Below are 24,056 nucleotides of genomic sequence, written 5' to 3'. Positions count from 1 at the left end.
TAGAAAACAGAGCCAAAAAAAGGGGAAATTCAGATTATAGAGGCCAATTAAAGATTTGAGACCCAAAGATCTATATTTCAGGGTCACCAGAAATTCCTGTGTGGCTAGACTTCTGATCCTTGCCCAGTACTTGTGGAACTGATTGGTCAATGAGACATATCTCTGCAAGAATGAGCTGCAAAAGTCTCTGTTTATCCTTTGTTGTTCCTTGCAGAGCATTCACCTGTCCTTCCTGCGCACTGTCCCGCCGTACTCTCACCAGTCCAACGTCTGGTTTGAGATGATGCGAGTGTACAACTGGAATCACATCATACTAATAGTCAGTGATGACCATGAGGGTCGCGCTGCACAGAAGAAGCTGGAGACGCTGCTGGAAGAGAAAGAATCCAAGGTCAGTATCTAAACATTGTCATGTAATTTTCTTAAAGAACAACAACAAAGCTAGAAGTCTCAGGCTGTTGTATGTATGTAGATTTCTGTATGTAAAACACCTTTTCTTTCCATTGTAACATGGCTAACATTATGCTTAAAGCATCAACAGTGTCTGACTAGTACCTGACAGAACTTTGTACTTTATTCATTTCACTTGCTTTGCCATGGTCGAAATCTCCTACGTGTAAATCAACTACAAAATGAAGGGCAGAATAACCTGGAGCTCTGCAAATACTTAGCCCGGGCGATTCCCACCTAGGGAGAGAACCAATCGCACAGCTTAGGAAAAGCACCTCTCCCCTTTGATGCTTCCCTAGGGTACAATGCAGACTTGGCAACGCTAATTATGAAACAGAGCCAGAAGAACAGCTTTTTAATTGGCTAATTGGCACTTGCTTTGTGGCTTAGGAGGAAAAGGGCAGAGTTATAAAGCGCCCTTCCTACACAGCTCTCAGCCCTTTGGCTGTTGTCATAGGCCCTAACCCATCTTCATTGAAGCACATGCTAAACACGCTTTCCTGACATGCCCCAGGCTGTAAACGAGATTGAGTTCGTGGCTTCTGTTTATGAGAGCAGCTTTATGAAGGAGGTGCACTTCACCTATTTTCAGTGTTAAGCCAGGAGGCAGATAGCTACATCCAGCGTGGGCATGTCTGCGTCATCTGTGGATAGTGGGAGCCTGAGCCAGTAGGAGAGCTCGGTTCCTACGATTAAAACTGAGCAGGCACATACAAGACAGGAAGTCCCTTGACTGCACTCTTACTCTGAGCAGTTTGAAGGGAAATCTTTTAACTAGAAGATGCGGAGCCTCCTCCATGACTGGCCTGTGGAAGTGATAGTTCTCACCCGCACTCAGGGGCACAAGGTAACAATCTCGGGTCCATTTCAGGTAGGAAACTGTCATGGTATAATTCCCCACTCTGAACCTTAGCGTCCAAAAGATGGGGTACCAGCATGAATTCCTCTAAGCTCAATTACCAGCTTAGAACCTGTAGCGCTGCCACCAACCAGGAATTCCAGTGCCTGGTACACTCTGGTCCCCACAAAACCTTGCCCGGGGACCCCCAAGACCCAGACCCTCTGGATCTTAACACAAGGAAAGTAAACCCTTTCCCTCACCGTTGCCTCTCCCAGGCTTCCCCTCCCTGGGTTACCCTGAGAGAGACAGTAATTCTAACACAGAGAGAAATTAACCTTTCTCTCCCCCTTCCCTCCTTTCTCCCCACCAATTCCATGGTGAATCCAGACCCCGTCCCCTGGGGTTTCACCAGAATAAAAAAACAATTAGGTTCTTAAACAAGAAAAGCTTTTAATTAAAGAAAGAATTTTTACTGTTTTTTATCTTTGTAAATTTTTTAAAAATGGAATAGGTACAGGGTCTTTCAGCTATAGACACTGGGAATACTCTCCCAGCCTAAGTATACAAGTACAAATTAAAATCTTTTCAGCAAAATACCAATTTGAACTCCTTTCAACCAAATACACATTTGAACTCCTTCCAACCAAATACATATTTGCAAATAAAGAAAACAAACATAAGCCTAACTCGCTTTATCTATCTAGTACTCACTATTCTGAATCTATAAGAGCCTGTATCGGAGAGATTGGAGAGAAACCTGGTTGCACGTCTGGTCCCTCTGAGCCCCCAGAGTGAACAACAACCAAAACTAACAGCACAGCACAAAAACTTCCCTCCCTCAAGATTTGAAAGTATCCTGTCCTCTGATTGGTCCTCGGGTCAGGGGACAGACAGGTTCACTGTTCTTGTTAACCCTTTCCAGGCAAAGAGATATAAAGTACTTCTGTGCTATTAACTTTTCTTATCTGTTTATGACACGCCCCCCAAATCGCTGACAATGTGGAACCACACTGGCAGTGATTTCTCCCTAGAACTTTAAAATAAACAGATCAATAAACACATGCATCCTTACATATGCCACCAATTATGTAAAACTACAAGATTCTTCACATTGCAAGGACAATTTTTAACCAGTTGATGTTAGGGAACTTTCACGGGAGAGTGCATCAACTTCTGGATCTGTTGCCGCTGCAGACGTTTCCGGGTTGTGGAGAGGGTTACCTCTCCCATGCCACCGTTACTTTTCCCTTTGTCGTAGACACCGTCAGGCCACTCAGCATCATCTCCTCCCTGGGCTGTGAACTGACAAACTTGTAAGTCTCTGTAATAAAAGGGCTTGAGAGAATTAACGTGGTACACTCGGGGCTTTAGGAAGGAATTGGGAAATGCTATGAGGTAGTTAACAGCTCCCAGGCGCTCTTGGACCGTGAATGGCCCTTCCCATGATGTTTCCATTTTATGGGCCTGTTGCGCCTTTAAGACCATAACCTGGTCTCCTGCCTTGAAGGAACGCTCTCTGGTATGTCTATCATACCAGGCCTTTTGCTCTTCCTGAGCATCCTTTAGGTTCTCTTTAGCAAGGGCTAAAGAGTGTCAGAGGGTGCTTTGTAGGTTGCTTACAAAGTCCAGAATATTAGTCCCTGGAGAAGGCATAAACCCCTCCCATTGCTGCTTCACCAACTGCAATGGCCCCTTAACCTCATGGCCATACACAAGCTCAAACGGTGAGAACCCTAAACTGGGATGTGGTACAGCCCTGTAAGCAAAGAGCAACTGCTGCAACACTAGATCCCAGTCATTGGAGTGTTCATTCATGAATTTACGTATCATGGCCCCCAAAGTTCCATTAAACCTTTCCACCAGGCCATTGGTTTGATGGTGGTACGGGGTGGCAACTAAGTGATTCACCCCATGAGTTTCCCACAGTTCTTTCATGGTCCCTGCCAGGAAATTAGTTCCTGAATTCGTAAGGATATCGGAGGGCCAATCTACCCTGGCAAAAATGTCTGTTAGGGCCTGGCACACAGTTTTAGCTCTAGTGTTGCCTAGAGCTACTGCTTCTGGCCATCGAGTAGCAAAGTCTACGAAAGTCAATATGTACTGCTTTCCTCTGGGTGTCTTTTTTGAGAAAGGACCCAGAATATCTACAGCTACTTGCTGAAATGGGACCTCTATTATGGGGAGTGGCTGGAGAGGGGCCTTGGCATGGTCTTGGGGCTTTCCCACTTTTTGGCGCACCTCACAAGACCGGACATACTTGGCAACATCCTTGCCAATCCCCTCCCAGTGGAAGGACTTCCCCAACCTGTCTTTGGTTCTGTTCACCCCAGCATGGCCACTGGGATGATCATGGGCCAAGCTTAAGAGCTTCCCCTGGTACTTAGTTGGAACCACCAACTGTTTTTGTGGATGCCAGTCTTCCCGGTGTCCACCAGAAAGAGTCTCCTTATATAAAAGCCCTTGTTCTATAACAAACCGGGATTGGTTAGAAGAGCTGAGAGGCGGTGGGGTGCTCCATGCTGCCGCCCAAGCTTTCTGAAGGCTGTCATCTGCTTCCTGCTCAGTCTGGAACTGTTTCCTGGAGGTTGGAGACACCAGTTCCTCCTCAGACTGTGGACTTTGGCTTGGTCCTTCGGGAAGCGATGTAGGTGATGGGATTGTTTTCGTGGCTGGTGAACCGCTCTCCGCTGGTGCACCAGGTGGTATTTCAGGCTCTGGCTGAGCCTCTTGGGTCTGGTTGTTTGCTGCTTCTGCCAGTTCAGGCTCACTGGCACCTTCTGGCGTTGGGGTTGAAGATGTGTTTGCAAGCACTGGCATCAGTGCTGGCAATAGTTCTGGTGCTGGTTGCGTTTCCAGGTCCGGGCCTGGGACTGGAAGTACTGTGGCTGTTGCAGTCGTTGGCAGGGAATCCGGGTCCACTACCTCAGTCTGGGTCTCTGCTAACACAGACGGGGCCCCTGTGGACGGCTCAGGAACAGGGATGGGTCTGGAAGCTTGCCTGGCTTGGCTGCGTGTAACCATTCCCACCCTCTTGGCCCACTTTACCTGGTTGGCCAAGTCTTCCCCCAGTAGCATGGGGATGTGATAATTGTTATAGACTGCAAAAGTCCACATTCCTGACCAGTCTTTGTACTGGACAGGCAGTTTAGCTGTAGACAAGTTTACCGCTTGTGACATGAAGGGGTAAATTGTCACTTGGTCCTTTGGGTTGATGAATTTGGGGTCCACTAAGGATTAGTGGATAGCTGACACTTGTGCCCCCGTGTCTCTCCACGCGATAACCTTCTTTCCACCCACTCTCAAAATTTCCCTTCGCTCCGAGGGTATTTGAGAGTCATCTTGGCCTGGGGATCTTTGGAGTGATGGAGATATAATGAACTGCACTCGGTTGGGATTCTTGGGGCAGCTGGCCTTTATATGTCCCAGTTCATTACACTTGAAGCATCTTCCATCTGACTGATCACTGGGCCGAGGTGGGTTACTGGAGATTGAGGTGAGAGAATAGGGCGTTGGCGGCTTTCCTTGGGTTGTAGGTGGGGTCCTGGGTTGCCCTCGGTGATAGGGTTTATTGTCGGTGTGCCCCCTGGGGTAGTCGCTCCCCTTGACAGTAGCTTTTTTCTTTTCTGCCCCTTCCATCCATTTGGCTCCATTCTCCCCCGCCTCAGTTACCGTTTTGGGCTTCCCATCTAGGATGTACCTTTCTATTTCTTCAGGAACACCCTCTAAGAACTGTTCCAATTGTATTAGGAGGTGCATGTCATCCAGAGATTTAACATTGGCTCCTGATATCCAGGCATTATAATTCCTTGCAATGTGGTAGGCGTGTCGGGGGAATGACACATCTGGATTCCATTTTAGGGGTCTGAACTGCCAATGGGCATGTTCAAGTGTTATCCCCATTCTGTATCTGGCCTTGGTTTGAAAAAGTTTATAATTGTTCATGTTCTCCTTAGGCATTTCAGCCGCCACCTCTGCTAAGGGTCCACTGAGCAGTGGCCTCAGCTCTATCATGTACTGGTCCTCAGAGATACTGTACCCATGGCAGGTCCTTTCAAATTTTCTAGGAAGGCCTCAGTGTCATCACCTGCCTTGTAGGTGGGAAATTTCTTGGGATGTGGAACAATAACTGGCAAAGGGTTGCTAGGATCGGCTGCGTTCTTCTGCTTAACCTGTTCTAATTCCAGGGCCTGCCAGTGGGCCTCCCTCAGGAGTTCCAACTCTCTCCTGTGGGCAGCCTCTCTTTCTCTCAGCTTCATCTCTTGTAGGGTTTTTTTTCCATGTCTCGCCTGTGGTCTGCATCTTTGATTTGTTTCTCTGCCTCCAGTTTTGCCCGTTCCTTGGAATTCAAACTTCCGGCTTCCTTGTGCTGGGGCGCCCTCTGCTGTTTACTGCTTGAAATGCTGCTTTTCTGTTGCCTTCTTCAGGTTGCTTAGCTACAGAGTCTTTTTTTTTTAACTCCTTCTACCTAGCTATTCCCGACAGAGTTAGAAAGAAAAAAAAACCATTCATTTGCAAATGTGTTTCGCTGGTGTATGGTGACTCACAACTGGAGTCCCTTTGTTTAACAAAAGACCCTTTTTTAATTTAATGCCTATGCCTTCAGAGTACTCAGAAGGAAGAGACCAAAAAAACATGCAGACCTTTGCTTTTAAAAACAATCTCCTCTAGCCTGCTTTACACACAGCTAGCAGGGAAAGAGAAAGAAAAAATCCTACTGGCTTTTGCTTCTAAACCCAAACCTCTCAGTCTGCCTGCAGATAGCTAGCAGGGAAAGAAATAAAAACCTCACTGGCTTTTGGATTCCATCTTATCTATCTATCTATCTATCTATCTATCCCACACGCTGCCCACCATGTCATGGTATAATTCCCCACTCTGAACCTTAGCGTCCAAAAGATGGGGTACCAGCATGAATTCCTCTAAGCTCAATTACCACCTTAGAACCTGTAGTGCTGCCACCAACCAGGAATTCCAATGCCTGGTACACTCTGGTCCCCACAAAATCTTGCCCGGGGACCCCCAAGACCCAGACCCTCTGGATCTTAACACAAGGAAAGTAAACACTTTCCCTCACCGTTGCCTCTCCCAGGCTTCCCCTCCCTGAGTTACCCTGAGAGAGACAGTAATTCTAACACAGAGAGAAATTAACCTTTCTCTCCCCCTTCCCTCCTTTCTCCCCACCAATTCCATGGTGAATCCAGACCCCGTCCCCTGGGGTTTCACCAGAATAAAAGAACAATTAGGTTCTTAAACAAGAAAAGCTTTTAATTAAAGAAAGAAAAAACAGTAAAAATTATCTTTGTAAATTTTTTAAAAATGGAATAGGTGCAGCGTCTTTCAGCTATAGACACTGGGAATACTCTCCCAGCCTAAGTATACAAGTACAAATTAAAATCTTTTCAGCAAAATACCAATTTGAACTCCTTTCTATCAAATACACATTTGATCTCCTTCCAACCAAATACATATTTGCAAATAAAGAAAACAACCATAAGCCTAACTCGCTTTATCTATCTAGTACTCACTATTCTGAATCTATAAGAGCCTGTATCGGAGAGATTGGAGAGAAACCTGGTTGCATGTCTGGTCCCTCTGAGCCCCCAGAGTGAACAACAACCAAAACTAACAGCACAGCACAAAAACTTCCCTCCCTCAAGATTTGAAAGTATCCTGTCCTCTGATTGGTCCTCGGGTCAGGTGACAGACAGGCTCACTGTTCTTGTTAACCATTTCCAGGCAAAGAGATATAAAGTACTTCTGTGCTATTAACTTTTCTTATCTGTTTATGACAGAAACATCCAAGCCTCTCACACTCTGGGAGCTTCCCAGAGAAGCCCTGTAAAGTAGCTGCACTTCCTGCCTACCGGGCCGTCCTGTGAGTGGTGCCTGTGGACCCTGCTGTGTAGCACTGGCAACATCTGGAATTTGTTAGGCTCTAGACATAGCAGCAGCTGCTGGGCTGCCCACCAGATGTAGTAAAGCAGAGCAGGAGGGATGGCTCAGTGGTTTGAGCATTGATCTGCTAAACCCAGGGTTGTGAGTTCAATCCTTGAGGGGGCCACTTTGATCTGAGGCAAAATCAGTACTTGGCCCTGCTACTGAAGGCAGGGGGCTGGACTCAATGACCTTTCAGGGTCCCTTCCAGCTCTATGAGATAGGTGTATATCTCCACATACATTAGTGGGTTAGTTGATTGGCAGACATTGCTTGTTGAGTCTGCTTAGACTCAGAGAGACCTTTGAGGTAGGAAGCACCTCATCTAGCACATGCTTCTTTTTGCAGTGGACCAGCACTGAATTAGCTACCTGTGGGCCATCCCTGAGAGAGGGGTGCATGCTCTCAGCATGGGGTATCCCCACTGATGGTTTCTCTGGCAGTTTCTTCCATGGCCCAAATGGCTCTTAGAGTCAAAAATTTCCCCTGAATAGGAAGACTATAAGGGTTCTTTGCTGCAGCACAAGTCTCATGGATGTTAAAGTCAGAAGAGATCATCTAGTCTGACCACTGCAGGCTACAGACCCTCACCCAACCCTGAAATAGACCCCTAACCTGTTACTGAAGTCCTCAAATCATGGCTTCAAGTGACAGAGAATTCACCATTTACAACACTAATTTAAATCTGCAAGTGACCTTTGTCCATGCTGCAGAGGAAGGTGAAAATCCCCCAAGGTCTCTGCCAATCTGACCTGGGGGAAAACTCCCAACTCAAATATGATGATCAGTGAGACCCACCAGCCAGACATCTGGGAAAGAATTCTATGTAGTAACTCAAAGCCCTTCTCATCTCCAGCTGTTGGGGATTTTTGCTACTGGCAAATATTGCTGCTTACTCTGTACTATTCTCTCTCAGTTCCCCCACTCCCTGCTGTTTCCTGCACTGGCCTTTGGATCAGCAAAAGAACATGACACTCACGGCCATATTCTGGTCCTTTGTGTCCTCTTAGGCCCTGGGGGTACTGCCCCAGCTCTGTGTTCTACTCTTTGTCAGCCTATCACTTATGAAGCAGAGCCACTGAGAGCACGGGGAGGGAGTGGGGGTCTGTGGGGGCCTGCACTGTGTTCAAGTGAATACATGACATCCCCTGCTGCCTCAGACGCTCTCCTCTAGATGCTAGGACCAGTCTCTTGGGTGATAGGTCTCCTTCTCCTTTGCCTCTTCTTTGGCAACTGCCAGGCCATCTCATGCCCTTTTCCTTTGCTGGAAAGGTTTCCATTGATCCAACCAACTGTTGTGATATGTGGGTCACTCTAGAAGCTGGCTGATAGATTACAAGGCCAGAATGGACTCTTGTGATTATCTAGACTGACCTCCTGCATAACCGAGGTGATACGTAGGGTTTCTTCAACTCTTCCCCAGTCTCTTCTGGCTCTGATTGCCCCTTTTGTCACAGAGGGTTTGATCCCTGGGCATTTAATGCACCTGAACCTTTGTCCATTTCCTTCCTTTCCATGACCTGAGCCCTGCCCTAGTCCTTTCCCCAACCATATGGTCAGACTGAGCATTGATCTGGCGCAGAACAGTGAATGAGTACAAAGGAGAAGCTGCCGCCATCCACTTGCAGATGGCTGAGTATTCATGCCGATTGATCATTGTAAAATTTCTTATCTCTAACTCCATGTTCCCTTGTTCTTGGGGACTGAAACCATTGGTGGGAGCAATAGGATTTCCTGTTACATCTTACCTGACAGCCACAGAGAGTCCAGTCAGGCTCTGTGTGTTACCCAAACACTGTTCTGGTGGTTTAGTAATTTTAACACAGGCATTTGTGCCCAGCATTCCTATGCAGTGCTGGGTTCTCTGTGAACAGCTGGATTTCAGGTTTGGTTCAAGCCCATCTCCAGTGACTATCAGCCTGACCTAGCTGCTGTTTGTCAGGCTGAGGAGCTCTGCCTTCTGCAAGCAGCCTAAGTCATTTCAATTAACACCTGAACACTAGCCAGAGTTTATTAGAGATTGTTCAAGATTGCAATAAAGACCCCAAAGTACATTTGTGTTGCTAAGTGACTCTGTGCTGTCTGAGTCCCGGGCCTGCTGTGCTTCTGTTCTGCGAGTGTGCCAGCAAACCAGAGCACTGGGCAAACCACAGCTCCTAAGCAAATGCTGGAGACTAGTTGTGGAAAGTGAATTTTTAATTTCTGAGCATGAGTCTTCACCTCAGATGCTTGATACTAAGAGATACACTCACCCAATCAGGAAACAGACATAGGACCTACAACCCATATGTCCCAGCCAAACATTTTAAATGTCAAATATCAAATACACAGGGCCGCCTGGGGGGGGGGGGGGCAAGTGGGGCAATTTGCCCCAAGCCCCACAGGTGCCCCACGAGCCCTGGTCTGGCAGCGGTCCGGGTCTTTGGTGGCATTTCAGCGGTGGGGGGGGCCCTTCAGTGCTGCTGAAGATATGGAGTGACTGAAGGGTCCCCTGCCGCCAAAATGCCGCCGAAGACCCAGACTGAATACAAGCGCCACAGCTTTCCCGCTTTGCCCCAGGCCCCCTGAATCGTCTGGGCGGCCTGCAAATACATGTTGTAGACTCAGAACTGTATAGACATTATTTAATTAGGTTAATTAATTAAAGACAATGACAATCAGCTCATGGACAATGCACAAAGAGGTGAAATCTGATCATTTGGAATGATTTGTGTAGCTTTGCTGTTCTATGGGGAGCCCAGCAACAGCCCTTGGGAACCAGAGCAGCTAACGAGATAACTGATAGAAATTAGGGATGGGAGAGACGGGGGTTGCAGGCTTGTCACAGCATTTTTTATCAAAAATCACTGAACAGTCACAGTAAATGTAGTAAAAGTCAAGGATTTAGAGGGAACTGGTGTGTAATGGCATCAGAATGCCATTTAAAGTGGGGGGACCACATAGGGGAGGGTCCAGCCCTGCCCCCCTGGGGAGTGAGAGGACCTGGGGGTGGGTAGCAGAGGGACCATGCCATGCACTCACCTGCAGTGGTGGGTCCTGTCCCTTGGGGCTTTCCTGGCTCCCTTTCTGCCATCCCCCCAATGTGTAGGCATGGTTCTCCCCTCATGATGCCTCCTTCCTGGCCCTGGTGCTAATGAATCACCTGCCCCACGTTGGAAAAGGTGGTTGAGCCATGGCCTGCATGACACCCCCTCCCTCCCCCCCAGCTGTGCAGACTCTGAAACCATGGATACAAAGGAAAATCCTAGACACAAAGCAAAGTCACAAACAAACTGAAAATTCACAGCACCCATGACATTTCTGCCACCATGGCGAACCTGTAGCTCTAGGAAAGTCTTGTTAGGTCCCATCTTGTCTAGCGCCTGTAGACCCAGGATAGAATCGTTCCCTACTCTTCAATCTTTTGTCCAGTCCACATCTAGGACGTCACCACTAGGCATGTGCACAAGGTCATTCAAGACTGGAAAATAAAAGAAATAGGAAACACAGGAAGCTCGAGTGCACTGCTGACTAGCTGCTGCCTGAGTGAGAGGACCAACGCATCTGGAAAGGAGTGAATCTTTCATTGCCTCCTGCCACCCAGGCACTGCTTTCCTCTGTTGTAATGTTGCTCTGTCTCCCTGTGCCAAGTGATACGATGAGAGACTGAGAAGAAGCGCTGGAACTTCTTACCATGGACACCAGTAGAAGGAGCCCGAAACGATGACAGAATTGGGCTCAGAGCATATTTTATTTCCTCAGATTCTTTTCTACAATAGATGCAGTTCCTGTCTAACATTCTAGATTCTTAGGGAAATAAAAATCTTGCCTGATTTATTTGGAGGAAAGAACAGGGAGGAGAAAGGCAGTGGAAGAGCCCATCCTTTCACTGTATAGCACCTGCAAGCATTGTACAGGCAGGAGAAATAGCAACAAGTCTTTAAAAGAAGCAGCTCTGAGAGCAGAGAGAGGGAGACAATCAATGCAGTTTGCAAATCAAGATGCAGAGATGAAAACAGATGCATGTTTAAGGAATAACTTGGGGGGCAATGCGTTACTGCTTCACTTTTTGGTAGACGCACGGCCGATCCCCATCAGGGATTTTGTTCTACAAGAGACTATGCTGCAAAATTTGGAGAAAGATTTTGAATCCCTCAAAGCCCAGAAGTGTTCAGATCTAGAGGGAGTGGGTTAAATCCTTCTCTAGCTTTAATACAACTCAGCCTTGATCCTGCATGCACTAGCAGTTGTAATGTTTACCAGCACAAGCACTGGCTTCTCCAAGTATTATGATCTCTGCTCTGTACTAAGCTGTTGCAGGATCCAGCCTTCTGGGTTATGTGTCCTTTCACAGGTAACCTGTAGGGAAGGCGAGCTCAGAGGGAAGTCCCGTGCCACTGGCTGCTTTGGGACTGAGCATTCTGAGGCTGAGAATGGGAAATTGGTCAATACTCTAACTGAAAAAGAGGGAGGGATGAACTCTTCTCCCCAACTTATTGTTCAAAGCTTTTATCCACAGTGCCTATCCTGCACCTGATCACATCTAGTGTTCCCACTGAGGTCAGGGAGAGCTCCCCAGGTGGAGGGCCTGCCAAGTGTGCCGTGGCAATAGTAACCCACAGTGCTGGGCAGAGAGGACCATTTTCTACTATATCTGTATTTTCCAAGGGCAGGTGTCCATTTTGTAATTGGATTCCCAAGGTGTGTTTTGGTGACCTGCCTTCCCCCATGCAGCAGGTAAAGGCTGGCATGTCATCTCGTGATCACCACTGCTTCCACATTCACGCTTTGATCCAGAACAGAATAGAAAACGTGTTTCTCTCTCTTTTGGGTGAGAGCAAAGCTCCACAAAGCCCTCCAATCCCCGCAGCAGATGTGAAGTCCAGACAGACATTTCACTTTCAACACTCATTCAGGGTGAACAAGACAGTAATAGAATAATGATAATAAAAGTTCATCATCATAATACCTTGCATTTATCTAGCACTTTTCCATACAGAACAGTTTGTCCTTTTGGCCTTCCACGTAATTTTATGGAATTACAGCAGCTCAAGCCCTTATAGACACGTAAATTGTTTCTGGATTTAAGATATGCATTTCATGCTGAAAAAAATCCCTTCTCCTACATGGGAACATACAACTGCATCGCACCAACCACGAGGTTCAGGCTTGTTTTAATCAATGTGGCTTTTCAACTCGAGGTTTTCACAAGAGCCCAGACACTCTCTCCTATTAGTAATGGTTTTTGCGAGCTCCAGCGTTATAGAGGCCCTTTAGCAAACAGTGGAGGAGGAGGTGGATGTTGGATTGCTTTACTACACGTCATTTTCAACTGTTTATAATATTCTTCTGTGTCTACATATTTTCTCTGTGCACATTATTCATCAGAGTAAAAAAAGGAACTATGAAAACCTCGACCAACTTTCCTATGACAACAAGCGAGGACCCAAGGTATATTTGCATGGAAATGCACGCCGCCCACCAATCTAACTAGCAAATGACAAATAGCCACAGCCACAAAAAAAAAATTAAAAGGAAAGAAAGAAAGAAAGAAAAAAGATCCATGACTATGTTTCTTGGTAGCACGTTTTTATGTTGACATAGTTTTGGTTTGAACTTGAGAATGGAAATGTAGCCAGCTGACCCCAGAAGGATTTCTTTTGGAGACATGCATGTGAACCAGTAATTAACTTGCAAGTTTTTCTTTTTGAAAACTGAACTGACCCCCTTTCCTCCCCAAAGGAAATGGTTCCTTGGTGTAAGATGCTCACTTTTACTCCCAAAGGTTAACCCTGTGCAATATTTTTTTTTATTTCCCATGTTTTTGAAAAACAACACTCGTTTGAGTTTTCAATTGCATTTCAAAAGCCTTTTTCTCTTTCCTGTACAATGCACGCCTCTTTTTGGGTCTTGATTGACTTCAGTTTGCATGCACAGTGCAAAACCCCTCCCAAAAAGCAAACAAACAAAAAAACCTAAAACAGAAAAGAAAGAAAGAAAAACAAAGAAAGAAAAGAAAAGAAAAAAGAAAAAGAAAAAACCTAGTTAACCTACCATATCTAGCAGAGCTGTATACAGTTTAATGAATTCTCTTGAACCTTTTCTAGATAGAATGGCTCTCACCAGCAAGCATTAGGCCAATCCACTAACCAGCTTTGCTCACACTAATCACAGGCTGAGAAAGTTCTTCAGTTTGACCCGGGAACCAAAAACGTGACTTCACTGCTGCTTGAAGCGAAGGAGCTGGAGGCTCGGGTTATCATCCTCTCTGCAAGGTAAGGAAATGAGCATCTGATTTTCCCATCTGTCTTCTGCTTCAGCCCTTCACAGCTAGGCATATATGTTCCAATGCTGTACCACTACATTCCCATTGAAATCAGGGATACGTCAGAGGACATCTGGTCCTTCAAGATAAGTCTGCAAGAAGTAGCCAATGGATTTGGCAGTAACAAGATGGTTAAGTATGAGAGAAAATCCAGAGAGACCACTCCGTTGCATATAGATCTAAAGCATCTTTCATGTGCTGCTGTGGTTCTCTCATCGGAAGAGGTGGTCTGTATTATTCTGGGGCATGGCAAACGTGAATTCGACTGTGTTGTAGAAATACATTGTTGTTGATAATAACAGTAATAGTCATAAGAACGTAAGAACGGCCATGTTGGATCAGACCAAAGGTCCAAGACAGTATCCTGTCATCCGACAGTGGCCAGTATCAGGTGCCCCAGAGGGAATGAACATAACAGGGAATCATCAAGTGATCCATCCCCTGTCGCTCATTCCGAACTTCTGGCAAACAGAGGCTAGGGACACCCTCCCTAATAGCCATTGATGGACCTATCCTCCATGAATTTATCTAGTTCTTTTTTGAACCCCGTTATAGTCTTGACCTTCGCAATATCCTCTGGCAAGGAGTTCCACAAGTTGACTGTGAATAGTGTGAAAAAATACTTTTTTGTTTGTTTTAAACCTGCTGCCTGTTGATTTCATTTGGTGACCTCTAGCTCTTGTGTTATGAGAAGGAGTAAATAATACTTCCTTATTTACTTTCTCCACACCAGTCATGATTTTATAGACCTCTATCATATCCCCCTTAGCTGTCTCTTTTCCAAGCTGAAAAGTTCCAGTCTTATTAATCACTCCTCGTACGGAAGCCGTTCCATACCCCTCATCATTTTTGTTGCCCTTTACTGAACCATTCCAATTCCAATATTTCTTTTTTGAGATGGGCCAACCACATCTGCACACAGTATTCAAGGTGTGGGTGTACCATGGATTTATATAGAGGCAATCTGATATTATTATTATTATTGTCTTATTATCTATCCCTTTCTTAATGATTCTCAACATCATTCTGTTTGCTTTTTTGGCTGCCGCTGCACATTGAGTGGATGTTTTCAGAGAACTATCCACAATGACTCGAAGATCTCTTTTTTGAGTGGCAGCAGCTAAGTTAGACCCCATCATTTGATATGTATAGTTGGGATTATATTTTCTACTCTGCACTACTTTGCATTTATCCACATTGAATTTCATCTGTCATTTTGTTGCCCAGTTCACCTAGTTTTGTGAGATCCTTTTGTAGCTCTTCACAGTCTGCTTGGAACTTAACCAACTTGAGTAGTTTTGTAACATCTGCACATTTTGCCACCTCACTATCCTTAGACCTTCATCTGAGGATCTGCAAGCATGTTAGTGACATTTATTAACGAAGCTCCCAAGCGCCCTGTGAAGTAGGGAGGTTTGATGAGCCCTGTGTGTCCAGACAGGGAACAGAGACACAGCAGTGGGAAAGTGTCACACATCAAATGGCAGAGTATAAGGCAGTCGTGGCTACCTTGTAAGAGGAGCCATAGGTCTAGGAGATTCATCCCAGCCTTACCAGAAAGTGCTTGTGGCCTCTGGGGAGTATGAGGAATTGTCGGACATGACCAGTTATATGAAAGAACAGGATGGCAGCTGCCCATGAAGGAAATGGCCCGGTGATCAAGGTGTCTGAGGGCTTGTATTACTCATGCCGGTGATGAGAGACAGAGAGACACCTTGCCCTCCTTGACCTTCACCCACTTGCCAGTGCTCAGCTCTCCCTTCTGCTACCTGCCCCAACTCCCAGGATTTTCCTTCTCATAGGCCTCATGCCCTGGCACCGCCTCTTACTCCCACTTTTCTTTATCTATAACTGCTGTGGCTGTTCTCCATGTCCCCACTTGGACACATGCATTTCCCCGCTTCGCTCATCTCCACCTGCCAATACTGAAGTTACTCTCATCTGCTGACAGTGAAAACATACACTGAGAAGGAAACAGGAAAGTCTCAGTCAAGGGTTTGGTCCCATCCCATGGCTATGGATATGGGGCCCAGTTTTCCTGGAGGCATCCTCACCATTGTCTGCAAAGCAGCCTCTCTGGTCACCTTTCCCTAAGTGCACGGGGAGATGCGAGCTGAGCCGAGGACACCTTGTGGACCAGGGAGCAGGCAGTGCCCCAGCGTGGCACATTAACTAGAGACCTCTGTCACATACCATATGTGGACTGGTTACAGAGCTTCCACCCCAGAGAAAGATGCATGAGATTTGTACCTTTAATATATGTCGGTGCCCTGCCAGTGATTGCTGCTCTCAGCATGCATAAATTACACATGGTGCCACCTAGTGGCTGAACAGTATAAGAACAGTTTAACATTCCATTCCATTTGCTATTTTACTCTTCTACCATTACATGATCATGCTGTCTTTGAAAGTTCAGTACAGATCATGGTGTTAAGTGTATTTGAACCAGACTGGTTTTCTTATTACATGACAGGAACACTTAACAGCTTGGTCATCTGTGTATACATTAGTTAAAATGACTTTCTCTGGTTGGTTTGGAGTCTCTGAATATTCTTCTTGTTCTGCATCCACCATCTGTAAAGTTTGCTCTATTGACTGTTCTTTCTGAGGAACAAACCGTAGATGTTGACAGTTTCTGTTGAACTCTCAACTGTCATTCTCAGTCACATATGATCTGGGCAATGAATTATTGTTCTTTACGACAGCTGGAGTTCTCCATTCTTTTTCTCCATTTAGTTTGACACACATATGGTTACCAGGTTCTAGGCCCAGCAGTTCTCTAACTGAGTGGTGTCTCTTATAAAAATATTCATAAACTCTTTTTGCCTTTCTACCTGATTTGGCTACTCTCTTCATGTCTGGCCACTTTGGAGATAGGTTCTTTTCCAAAGTCAGAACAGCAGCTCTGAGCTGCCTTCCCACTAGGAGTTGTGCTGGACTATATCTAGTAGATGTTACCAATGTTGATCTGTAACTCAGAAGAGCAAGGATTGGATCTTTCTGCTATAGGATTTTCATGGCTGTCTGTCTAGCTATCTTCAGCCTTTCCATTTGCTTGTGGGTAATGTGAGTTGCTAGTAATATGACCAAAATCAGATTTCATTTGGAATTACTGTAATTCTGCTTCAGTGAACTGTGGTTCATTGTCCATCACTAGCTGTTCTGAAATACCAAAATGGTTCTTGATTGTCTGTACTATAAGTTAACTCCCTGATTGCTTTGATGCAGCAAACAACTGCAAAATATCCATATTTTGTGCAAATTTTACATCTTGCACCTTTGGCAGGACCTACCTCTCTTGGGCTATGACTTTTTCCATATCTTGTGCATTGAGTCTGAAATACCTTGTAGTTAGCCTAGAATTTGTCTCTCTTAGCCTCAGAGAATCCTCTGATAATTACTTTTAGCACTCACGATGCTCTGTTTACAGCTTCTAAGCTAGTTTCTTCTTTTTCAAGTTTGGCAAGTTGCTTTTGGTTTTTTTGTTTCACCAGCTCAGACTGCTTTGCTATTTAAATAGCTGTGTGTATGGTTAGGTCTGTTTTTAAATAGTAACTGCTGTGGAAGATTTTTATATTCAAGCTCTAAGACTAATCTGTCTCTGATATTTTCATACTTTACAGTCTCAAAATCAAAGTTTTATGTCAATGCACGTAAAGCTCTGATAAAACATTTGACACATTCTCCTAGTTGTTGAAGTCTCTGGTGAAATCATGCCCTTTCATAAATCACATTTTTCTGAGGTTTAAAATGTGCATCAAACATAGCCATAGCCCTTTCATAGTCATCTTTGTGACCGTCTCCTATAAAGATAAAAGATTCAGAGATATGTTGTGCTTGCTTCCCCATAGCATACATTAAAGAGGATACCTGAAAGTCACCAATTTCCTTGTGGAGTTTGGTTGCAATGTGAAATCTTGCAAAATACTACTTCTAGTCTGTCCATTTTGAAAATCTGTCAGATATGAAGCTCTCTGGGGCATTGAAGAGTGAGTGCCATGTTGGTGAGATCCTGCAACATTTGTTCTTTTTGTTTACTTCTGTTTGCAACATTTGTTCCTGGTTCCCTTCTGTTTCTGTTCTCCTCAGGCACCAGTTCAACTGCCTTCACTTCTAACACCATGTCATGTAACAGATATGGACTGGTTTCAGTGCTTCCACCTCAGAGAGAGAGACATGAAATGTGTCCTGTACCTTTTACAATATTTAAATACAGATATTGAAGGGTACTTGCATTATTAAATTTCATCCCATTTCTATTACTTCAGTTTTCAAGCTCTACCAGCTCTTCTTGTATGATATTCTGGTCCTCCTCCATATTGTCAACACCTCTTAACTTCATGTCATCTGCAAATTTTATTAGCACACTCCCACTTTTTGTTCCAAGGTCATTAATAAAAATAAATAAGACTGGTCCTAAAACCAAGCCCTGAGGACAGTTCAGTCAGTATGATCCATTGTAGTCTCCCCTTTAACTAGTTCCTTATCCACCTTCCCATTCTCATATTGAGTCCCATCTTCTCCAATTTAACTAATAATTTCCAATGTGGAACTTTATCAAATGTCGTACTGAAATCCAGGTAAATTAGATCAACTGCCTTTCTTTTGTCTAAAATCAATTATCTTCTCAAAGAAAGAGATCAAATTGGTCTGGCATGGTCTACTGTCCATAAAACCATGTTGTATTTTATCCCAATTACTGTTTACCTCTGTCCTTAACTACTTTCTCTTTCAAAATTTGTTCTAAGACCTTCCATACAATTGAGGTCAAACTAACAGGTCTGTAGTGTCCCAGATCGCTTTTTCTCCTCTTTCAAAAATAGGTATGATATTAGCAATTCTCCAGTCACAGGGCATGACCCCTGATTTTACAGATTCTTTAATAACCCTTGGTATTAGGCTTGCAATTTCATGTATCAGTTCTTTTAATATTCTTGGATGAAGATTATCTGGGCCTCCTGACTTAGTCCCATATCCTCATTTCTACTTCTCATTTCTATTAACCACCCTGCCACTATCCCTAAGATCCTCATTATCCTTATTACAAACAGAGGCAAAATATATGTTTAAGCTTTGGGCCATACCTAGATTTTCGTTAATCTCCACCCCATCCTAAGTGCTTAGTGGTTCCATTTCTTCCTTACTTGTTTTCTTTTTATTTATATGGCTAAAGAACCTTTTACTATTGGTTTTAATTTTCTTTGCAAGGTCCAGCTGTGTTTGGCTTTTGGCAGTTCTCACTTTTTCCCTACAGTTTGCGAGCGCCAAGGGGTAGGTTTCCTCGCTGATCCATCCCGTCTTCCGTTCCTTGTAGGCTTTCTGCTTTCTCTTCATCACCTGGTTGAGATGTTTGCTCATTCATCTTAGTCAGCAACCCTTCCCTACTATTCTTCCCCCTTGCTTGGGATGCAGGCTTCAGATCGTTTCTGTAACTTTGACTTAAAGTAATTCCAAGCATCCTCCACATTCAACTCCTTGAGTTCTTCAGTCCAGTCCACTTCCCTAACTAATTCATTTAATTTTTTAAAGTTTGCCCTTTTGAAATCAAGGCCCCTAGTTGCAGATCTATTTTTGTTTATCCTTTCATTTAGTTTAAACTGAATTAGCTCATGATCACTTGAACCAGGGTTGCCTTCTAGAGATAGTTCTTCTGTGAGGTCCTTGCTACTCACCAAAGCCAAATTTAAAATGGCATCACCTCTTGTAGGTTCAGCAACTATTTGGTGAAGAAATCTGTCAGCTATCACATCCAGGAAAATCTGGGCCCTACTATTATTAGTAGCACTTGTCCTCCAATCTATATCTGAGAAAGTAAAATCTCCTATAGTTCCTGGTAGTATATAGTTAATTAAAAACATTAAACAGGTCTCTATCCGTATCCAAATCGGATCCTGGGGATCTGTAGCATAACCCATGCATTATCCCAGGGGAGCCTCTGGTAGCTTTCTTCCCCAAAGCTTTTTTGACCCAAACAGACTCTGTTTTATTCAGACCATCACTTCTAATTTATTTACAGTCCACCTCATCATTAATATACAATTCTACTCCTGCATCTTTAGCTTTATTTCCTGAACTGCACATACCCTTCAATGTCTGTACTCCACTCATGCCTGCTATTCCACATGTCTCTGTTATCACTATAATATCCGGTTTCACTTCCCACACCAATAGTTCTAGGTCCTCCATTTTGTTACCCAGGCTCCTTGCATTGGTGTACAGACATCTGAGTTGTTTCTGCTTGGCTGCACCCAGATTCCTCACCCAATTAGGTACAGTCATTCTGTGGCCAGTATCGCCTACCTGACTTTTAGCTCCATTGGTATCAGCACCATCTTTCCTCTAAATGTTCATTTTCCTACGCACTGGTGTTCCTTTCTCCACTGCTGTATCCTTTCTTACTTGATTTTCCTCAAAGTCAATGTTAGAAGATTACATGAGCATCTCCCAGCTGTCTCCCCCAAGTTCCTAGTTTAAAGCTCTTTTAATCAGTTGTGCAAACCTCCATCCAAGAAGTCTATTTCCATCCCTACTCAAGTGGAGTCCATCCCTCTAGAACAGTCCTCTATCCATGAACGCCTCCCAGCATCCCAACTCCCTCCTCATAACACCATTGCCTGAGCCATCTTGTCTCGCCTTCATTCTTCTCCTCTAGAGACAGGTAGGATGCCACTGAAGATCACGTGAGTATCCATTTCCAGCAAGAATCTATCAGTATCATTTGCTCCCACACAAAGGATAATCAGTGGATTCTTTCCGACTCCCATTAGGATTCTCTTCAGCTTCAGGTCCACACCCCGTATCTTAACTGCTGGCAGACAGTGCACCCTTCCGTTCTACAGACCAGCTCTGGTGACCAGCCTGTCTGTTCTTAGTAGGGAGTCACCAGTCACGTAGACCTGCCCTTTGGTGTGATTGTCTGGCCTTTTTCCTGTTCTTTCTGGCTGCAAGTCATCGTGTTTTTTGTTTTCCCCTTGCAATCTTCTGTGAGTGATCCTGTATCCACCTGAGGCTCTGAACTCTGGCTGTCTCCATTGACTCTTCCCCTCCTGTTATGGGACTAGCCTCTGTTCTCTTCTCCCTGGCCCTCCCTCCTTCTGTTACTGCCTGCTGTGCCCCTTCTTCATTCTTCAACTCCGCAGACCTGTTCCTGAGCTCTATTGCTCCTTCACTAGTTGAGTTTTTCCTCTGCCTGATTCTCACAGTGACATGCTGCCACTGGCCTCTTTCCTCACCCAGCAACCTCCCCTCAGAGCCCCTCAGTCCAGTTAGCATCTGTGAGTCTTGGCTTTTCCGCTTCAGCCTTTTCCATCCCTCCATCATCTGCTCTAATCACCTTCAAAACTCAACCATAGTTTCCACTTGGATCTTCTCTTCCATCAACGGCATTTCATACAAATAAAGTTCTTTTCAGGTCCCTGCTCCTGGATAATGTACATCCCACAGCTTCCATATCCAGACATCTTCTCTGGCTCTTGCGTTCCGTGGGTCACTACCACTGCTGCCTTTGAATCTGTCACAGCCTTCCCGCCTAAGCTCCTGTCAAGGAAAACAAAAACCAAAAAACCCAAACAAAAGCAGAACACCACACACACTCCAACCGCCCCTTATAAACTCCCACTCACTCTCCAGTTTTCAGCTCCATTTGCTTGCTCCTGTGCTTTTGGCTGGCTCCTTCGCTCCTCAGTCCCTTCTTCATTGTCTTCTCTAAGCTTCCCCGTCAGTGACCTCACTCACCCGCATGGCTTTCCCTGCCCCTTCCACCACCAAACCTAGTATCATCTCAGCATGTCTCCAGCAGCCTCGCCAGCATCTCTTTCGTGCTGTCCCACCACCAACTGGAACTCATGTTCTCCAACTCTGAGTATCTTGCCTTTCCTCTTGAGCCCATTCCTTCACCTCCCTTTTCTACCACTGTTGTGTGCTCCGCCCCTCCTTGTCTCCAAGGCGCATGCTCACTCCTTTTAAAAGCACCCCATCCTCCATGTCTCCACAGCTAATGCCCTCCTTTGTGCCTTGGTCAGCTCTCATCTGGACCATCATTACCTTCTCCTCCCTGGCTTCCCCACTTCTCACCTCTACCTACTAAACATCTCTCCTTCCCCACTGTTCTGGTCCCATCAGCTCTTCTTCTATCCCTCCCTTGGTTTCTGACCTCTGGCCCCATCCATTTCACACTTATCCCACCCACCTTCTAGATCCTGCAGGACCTTGCCCCTGCCCATTTCTCTGACCTCATGTTTTCCAGCTCCCTCCTCTCATGCTCTGTGCACCTCTCAATCCTTCCATCTCATTGCTCCCACTCTTGGCTTACATCTACCATCTGCTTTCCCTACTCCTTCCAATCTCTCTCTAAAACCCACCGAGACCAGGGTTTATCCTACCTAGTTCTCTTCTCCAGTAATGTCTCCTCCCTCTGCTAGGCTGCTGCTGTTCAGGGCAGAGATTGTGCTTTACTGAATCTGTGTAAAGCAAAATTTACATTCACAGCATTATACAGATTTTTTTTGTATTCATCATAATAGGGTGAAAAAGTAAAGAAACAGAAAACCTACAGGGTGTTTTCATCTTTATTTGGTAAGGGGGATGTTAGCAGTGCATTGTGGGGGGTGGGGGGGGTGAGGGTGTGTGTACACTAAGGGAGACAATTTGGAGAAGAGTGAAATGTAACCATGGCAAGCAAGCGTCTGAATAAGTGAAAGGTAGGGATGGATCTGACGGTAGATAAGAGGCCCCATAGAAGTCGATGACGCGCCCTGATTCTTAGAGAGCAGGATCGAGCCCATGGGTGGCGGTGAATCGGAGAAGACAAAGTGAAGGATCATGGTAAATAGCTGAAGAGGCAAGTGCTGTTTCCAGGGTATTTGCTGATCCTGGAAAAGCCTGGTGCTGACTGACTGGAAACAGCAAGTCCAGATCCAATGTTTACAACGGGAAAAAGAGGAACTTCCAGATGTGCAGAAGAGTTTTGTATATTAGGAATAGTTAGACCGTAGGGACAATATTTATGACTAGCTGCAGGAGAGTGCACATTATCCCCCCTCTTGCCATGCCCAATGCACGCAGGCTGGGAGCGTGGTACAGCCACTGCCTGGGCAGCTGCAGCCGTGCTAGCTCCTGTGTTTGGCTCAAGAGGCCCCTGGGTCAATCCCTGGCATGAGCTGCCTCAGCTGCACCTGGGAGCGTGGATTTAACAAGGGTGAATCACCAGATTTAGAGACAGGTCAATCAAGTAAGATGAAATGAGCTACAATCAGGCTAAACTGAGTAGAGCCCCTAGCCCTAGTGAGTCTGGATTTTGGGCAGGATGGATTATTGAAGGGCTGCTGATGAGCTGGTTGGAAACAAGAGCGACAAGTGGAATTACAGGGTGCCCTTGCCTTCCTGAGACGCCACCAGTTCTCCCCTGGTTGTGCTTCCTTTTCCTTCTCCCCTCGCCCCAGCTGACAGATGGATGCTGCCCCAGGGACAGTTCTCTTGCCAAGGAGCAAGTCTGTTTTGGGCAGTGGGCGGTTGCATGGCCTCTGCTGGTTGCTAGGTTATTTCTTTGCTAGAAGGTGGGAGAAAAAAAGCCAAGAAGTTGGGGGAGGGATAGCCCAGTGGCTTGAGCATTGGCCTGCTAAACCCAGGGTTGTGAGTTCAATCCTTGAGGGGGCAATTTAGGGATCTGGGGCAAAAATCTGTCTGGGGATTGGTCCTGCTTTGAGCAGGGGTTGAACTAGATACCTCCTGAGGTCCCTTCCAACCCTGGTATTCTATGATAAGAAAGCTCACACTAAACACAGCAAAAAATGCATCAATCCCCTGGCCCAGGCTCATGGCTGGCTGGAATATCATCCCATGGAAATAGTGGTCTTATTCCCCCTCTGCCCCTGCCACTTCTACTTCAGCATCACTCTCAGCAGCCTCCTCTCCTGGCTGCTCAGTGATGGGTTTTGTCCATTACAGACACTTGGCACCTGGTGAGGCCCCAGCAATGGGCCTGTGAGTTTTGGAGGATGGGGTGTTGTCCACAGTGACAGAGAATGGGAGCAGAGGAGACAGAGTAAGGGGCTTCTCTGTGGTAACAGCCTCCTCTGTAGTAACAGGAATCTTCAGAGTTTTCAAACACATAAACAAGACATTTAAAGCTAGAGAAGGCAGGGCTGTCACCCAGCCATCCCAGCCTGGCAGGACTCAGGGCCTCCTGGTCTCACATAATCCCAGCCTATGCATTGTTGATAAGCACCGACACTGAATTAGGGCTTAATTCTCATGTATAATAATACCAATGTGCACTGTTCTAAAGGGGTTGTAACTGACATCCATTGTGAGGCCCATCACAGGACCCTAGCCGTGGAAAGAGGCCTTTGTGGAAACCCGAATTGTGCCCTTTGGTAGCGCTTCACATTTCTCAAAGCAAATTGCAGACACTGAGCCCGAACCTGCCAGGTGCTGAACATGCCACGTTCCCTCAGTCCCTAGGAATGTCAGTGAAGCTGAGGACTCCCAGCTGTTGGAGGACGTGCTCAGCACTTTTCAGGATCAGGG

General features: G+C 45.6%; 1 protein-coding gene across 14 annotated transcripts in view; it reads left to right on the top strand.

The window, feature by feature from the left end:
• GRIN1 (glutamate ionotropic receptor NMDA type subunit 1) overlaps nucleotides 1-24,056 on the top strand; it is an 83,560-nt gene that overhangs the window by 24,426 nt on the left and 35,078 nt on the right. For 10 of the 14 annotated variants that reach the window (XR_007769981.1, XR_007769979.1, XR_007769978.1 and 7 more), the window contains exons 3-5: nucleotides 215-391; nucleotides 12,593-12,655; nucleotides 13,379-13,479. Coding sequence is in view for 8 of the 14 variants with exons in the window: in XM_050926318.1 (XP_050782275.1) it covers nucleotides 215-391; nucleotides 12,593-12,655; nucleotides 13,379-13,479 (341 nt within the window). In the remaining 6 variants the exon portion in view is untranslated. The remainder of the gene's footprint in view (nucleotides 1-214; nucleotides 392-12,592; nucleotides 12,656-13,378; nucleotides 13,480-24,056) is intronic. The other 4 variants (XR_007769982.1, XR_007769980.1, XM_050926321.1 and 1 more) reach the window with 1 other exon arrangement.

This window comes from Gopherus flavomarginatus, chromosome 17 (assembly GCF_025201925.1).
Source record: "Gopherus flavomarginatus isolate rGopFla2 chromosome 17, rGopFla2.mat.asm, whole genome shotgun sequence".
NCBI lineage: Eukaryota > Metazoa > Chordata > Testudines > Testudinidae > Gopherus > Gopherus flavomarginatus.
This window is presented reverse-complemented; position numbering and strand designations above follow the sequence as displayed.